This window comes from Myotis brandtii, unplaced genomic scaffold (assembly GCF_000412655.1).
Source record: "Myotis brandtii unplaced genomic scaffold, ASM41265v1 scaffold646, whole genome shotgun sequence".
NCBI classification, from domain to species: domain Eukaryota; kingdom Metazoa; phylum Chordata; class Mammalia; order Chiroptera; family Vespertilionidae; genus Myotis; species Myotis brandtii.
This window is the reverse complement of record NW_005370495.1, coordinates 350,569-355,203: the sequence shown is the minus strand read 5'-3', so window position 1 is coordinate 355,203 and position 4,635 is coordinate 350,569. Positions and strand designations below refer to the sequence as shown.

At 59.5% G+C, this 4,635-nt stretch overlaps 1 protein-coding gene across 1 annotated transcript in view; it reads right to left on the bottom strand.

Moving 5' to 3' along the window:
* The window catches only part of MYOM2 (myomesin 2), a 71,473-nt gene that overhangs the window by 4,151 nt on the left and 62,687 nt on the right, over positions 1–4,635 (bottom strand). The window contains exons 31-32 of the mRNA XM_014528689.1: positions 3,088–3,193; positions 169–332 (exon numbers count right to left, since the gene is read on the bottom strand). Coding sequence (XP_014384175.1) covers positions 169–332; positions 3,088–3,193 — 270 coding nt within the window. The remainder of the gene's footprint in view (positions 1–168; positions 333–3,087; positions 3,194–4,635) is intronic.

Below are 4,635 nucleotides of genomic sequence, written 5' to 3'. Positions count from 1 at the left end.
CGTGCCCGCGGTGCATCTGCCCAAGGAACACGGGCTGGCAGCCAGCGAGTGGGCCGATTATTCAGAAAGAATGTCTCCAAATGGGAACCACCGCGCCAGAGGCTTCCCTCCCCGCATCCCACACGCATCCCCACCCGCCAGGCCTGAGCCGCCAGGCAGGACTCTGACCTTGGCCGGACAGGTCGAGCGAGCGCTGGTGGTTGTCCGTGCCGTCCGAGATCTCGAAGGTGTACTTCCCTTTGTCCTTCTCCGTGGGCTCACAGATCTGCAGCCAGGCCATCTCCTCGCTGCCGCCCGCCCTCATGTGCTCGCTGGATGCGATCTTAGCGTCTCTTTGACAAGAAAAGGCAACGGGACATGTTTGAATCCAGATCTCAATCACATGCCAGTCCCCGAGGGGCAGTGGCCGGGCTCGGGCGGAGGCCTCGTCTAACTGTCCGGTGCCTCTACCAGGACAGGCTTTTCAGGATGTTAGTAATTTAGTCTCTACATCTGTGGCTCAGACCCAAACACCTTCTAAAATTAAACACAATGCTTAGTTTTTAAAGATGAATTGCTATTTAATATATCCATGTTGGCTATAACATAATGGACTTTAAAATACTCTATGCAGCCCAGCCGGCCTGGCTCAGTGGTTGAATATCAACCTATGAACCAGGAGGTCACTGTTCGATTCCAGGTCAGGGCACATGCCCGGGTTACAGGCTCGATCCCCAGTGTAGGGTGTGCAGGAGGCAGCCGATCCATGATTCTCTCTCATCACTGATGTTTCTTTCTCTCTCTCCCTCTCCCTTCTTCTACGAAATCAATAAAAATATATTTTTAAAAAATACTCTATGCAGTATGGCATTTTTTTCCTCAAAAAAAAATTTTTTTTATTACATGTGATCTAGCAATTGCATTTCTGGGTCTAAACCCGGAGGGGTTGACGGCAGGGACACGAGGAGCTACATGGGCTCCGGGTGCCACGGCACCATGTGAGCGGCCGGCAGGTGGGAACAACACCGGTGACGGACAGACAAGCAGAGCTCGGTGGAGTGTCGCTCAGCCTTACAAAGGGCGGAGCCCAGCCCTGGCCGGTGTGCTCAGTGGTTAGTGTCATCCCACACACTGAAGGGTTGCAGGTTTGATTCCCAGTCAAGGGCACGTACCTGGGTTGCAGGTTTGCTCACTGCCCGCAGTGGGGGCGCATGCAGGAGGCAACCAGTCGATGTGTCTCTCTCACCTCTCTCCCTCTCCCTCTCCCTCTCCCTTCTCCCCTTTCACTCTCTCTGCAGAGCAATGGGGAAATATCCTCAGGTGAGGATTAACAACAACAAAAAGACGCTGCCTCTAGCACATTCCCCAAGGAGCCCCTTGGCCGGGGCCTGTGACGCCCCCCGGGTCTGAGTCCCACGCTGCGAAAAGCACAGGATGCACCGGGACACCAGCTAAAACCTCCCTGTCCACATGCCCAGCATCACCTCGAAGACAGAGGCCTGGCGTCCAATCCAGACAGGAAGAGCCCAGAGCACTGGTCCCCCCAGCAGGGCCCGCGCTCCCCCTCATCCACCCACACAGGTGATGCCGCTCAACACGGATCACTCGCAGCCAGAGTTTGCCTGGGAAATGTCACTGGGGACAAGGCACATCTAAAGGGGTGAGGAGGGGCCCGGCTGGTGTGGTTCAGGGGTTGAGCATCGACCTATGAACCAGGAGGTCACGGTTCAATGCCGGTCAGGGCACGTGCCCGGGTTGTGGGCTTGATCCCCAGTGTGGGGCGTGCAGGAGGCAGCTGATGCAAGATTCTCTCTTATCATTCATGTTTTTATCTCCCTCTCCCTCTCCCTCCCCCTTCCTCTCTGACATCAATAAAAACATATTTTTAAAAAATAAAATAAAGGCACGAGGAGGCACCGGGGCTGGGTCCAGGGAGGAGCTTAAAGACGCTGGGGCGCTGACCCCGCTGAAAGCTGGGCTGACACTGTCACCATGTCCTCAGGTTAGACCGGCCCTTCCCACCTCCTCCCCCAGCAGGTGCCCCTGAGGCCCCGGTGGCCTCGCCCGGCGCTCCCCTCGGAGACCTGGAGCTCTAGCGAGTGTTGGGGATGAGCCGGAGGAGAGCCTGCCCGCACACAGGCTCGCCGGCTGCTGTGCTCCCATCGTAAGCGTTTGGCTTATGTGGTCCTTTCACTTCCGTCTGCCTCCCGGGAAGGCAGCGGCGGACACCCTGGATGTGGCTCTAGGTCTCGTTCTTCCTGGACTAGCTCTGCGCTGAGTGCCCAGCCCCGTGTCACCCGGGGAACCACCCTTGTCCACACCGACCACAGGAGACGGTGAAGGAGTTGGCCTCTGACCCGGTCCAGCATTTCTGTACCTGCCTCCTGCCCCTGCGTCCCCATGCCAGGCTGGGCCCAGCCCGAGCTGAGCCAAGGCCTGTCCTTGTTTCTCAGAACCCCAGGGGCTGAGGATGCGCCACTGGCCTGGTCCTCGGACGGCCCGTCCACAGCGCTGGGACTTACTTGTGGTACCAGTTCACACGCATCTCCTCGGTGAAGTATTTCATGAAACACTGCAGTCTGATTCCGTCCGGGGTGCAGAGTATCTTCAGGGGAGAAGCAGACAAGCCTGCAGAGAGCGAGACACGCTCAGATCCCAAAACGCAGCCCTGCCACACGAGCAGGAACCACATGAGCGGGAACCACAGGAGCAGGATCCACGTGGGCAGGAGCCAACGGGAGCAGGAGCCACGTGGTTGGGAGCCATGTGGGTGGGAGCCACGTGAGTGGGAGCCACACGGGGACCACGTGAGTGGGGACCACATCAGGGGAAACAGCGCTGTAGGCAGGTCCTCGCCCCCCAGCGCAGACGCACTCCCACACCCGTGCCTCTGTCTGTCAGCCCCAGGTCCTCACGCTTGTCCCCTGCCACAGTCACTCGTCAAACAAGCATCTGCTACGCCCGAGTCATTGGCCGAACCCTGCTGAGCACTGTAAGGAGAGAAGCGTGCCTGCCCCTAGGCCTGTCCTTGTTTCTCAGAACCCCAGGGGCCGAGGGCGCGGCCACTGCCTGGTCCTCGGATGGCCCGTCCACAGCGCTGGGACTTACTTGTGGTACCAGTTCACACGCATCTCCTCGGTGAAGTATTTCATGAAACACTGCAGTCTGATTCCGTCCGGGGTGCAGAGTATCTTCAGGGGAGAAGCAGATAAGCCTGCAGAGAGCAAGACACACTCAGATCCCAAAACGCAGCCCTGCCACACCAGCAGGAACCACATGAGCGGGAACCACGGGAGCAGGAGCCACGTGGGCAGGAGCCACGTGTGTGGGAACTACGTCAGGGGAAGCAGCGCTGTAGGCAGGTCCTCGCCCCCCAGCACAGACGCACTCCCACACCCGTGCCTCTGTCTGTCAGCCCCAGGTCCTCACGCTTGTCCCCTGCCACAGTCACTCGTCAAACAAGCATCTGCTACGCCCGAGTCATTGGGCAAACCCTGCTGAGCGCTGTAAGGAGAGAAGCGTGTCTGCCCCTGAGCGGCTCAGCGTGTGGACAGGAGGGGAAGCGTGCGGATTGCGCTGTGACACGGGAAGTGCTGTGTTCACTGATCCAGAACCCAAGACAGTAGGACATCCCCAACGGGACCGGCCACGGGAGCCTGAGCCCCAGACGCTGCCGACCCGGCACGTGGCCAGGAGGCCCTGTCCTACTTCTGGTTTTACGTCAAGGGCACCGTTAGGAGGCCTTCATCCTGAGGGCATGGGGGCACTTATACTTTTTCTAACCAACATTTCAGCAGCCGGACCAATCGCCCGTGCCACCCCCAGAAGGAAGTCCACTCTCCCTTCTGGCCCGAGGCCCCCGCTTCGCCAGCGGCTTCTGCGCTATCGGGTCAGACATTCCCGAGTCCCATCCACACTCAGCACCAAGGCGTTAGCGGGAGTCTGGCCCCGCGGGGAGCGGTGCACTTTGGAGAACCCTGTGCAGGGAGAAGCTGCCCATGTTAAGGACGGGGTGGGTGACAATGTCGGGAACGCCTGTGGGTGAGGAGAGAACCCTATGTGAGTGACAGGGACCGCGAGAGTCCGAGGGGCCCAGGCGGCCAGGTGCCCCTCGACCGGCCGGGAATTAACTGGGGGACGGAGAGCACACTGCCCCGTCCCCAGGGACATGGCCTGCCACCGGACACTCAGGTGCTCTCTCCTAAGACTCTGCAGAGTCAGTGGCCCATTGGGGTGGGGGCACGGGGTGTAATAGATCCTATACCAGGACCCACACCGGAAACCTGCATGAGATATTGATCAATATCTCCCCAACCCATTTGATAAAAAGGGAAGAAAATAATAATAATTAAACCAGTGGGTGCCCCCATCCGATTGCCAGCTCTAGCTAAGGGGGCGCCTCCTGCTCATGGCCTCGGTCCCCCTTCTCCGTCTCAGCTCACGCGGAAAGCACAGAGACCTGGCGGCACTCCACACTCACGCGGCGTGCGGGGTGCGAGCAGGGCTCATAAAACAAACTCACAAAGCAAACTCTAAACATAACGCGGAGGAGCCCTCGGACGCCCTCGCGAGCCCGTCAGGCGGCTGCTCTGCCATTTCGCCGGGGCCCCCACAGGGCAGGCGCCTGGGTCCCCCCCCCCCCCCCCCCCCGGGGAC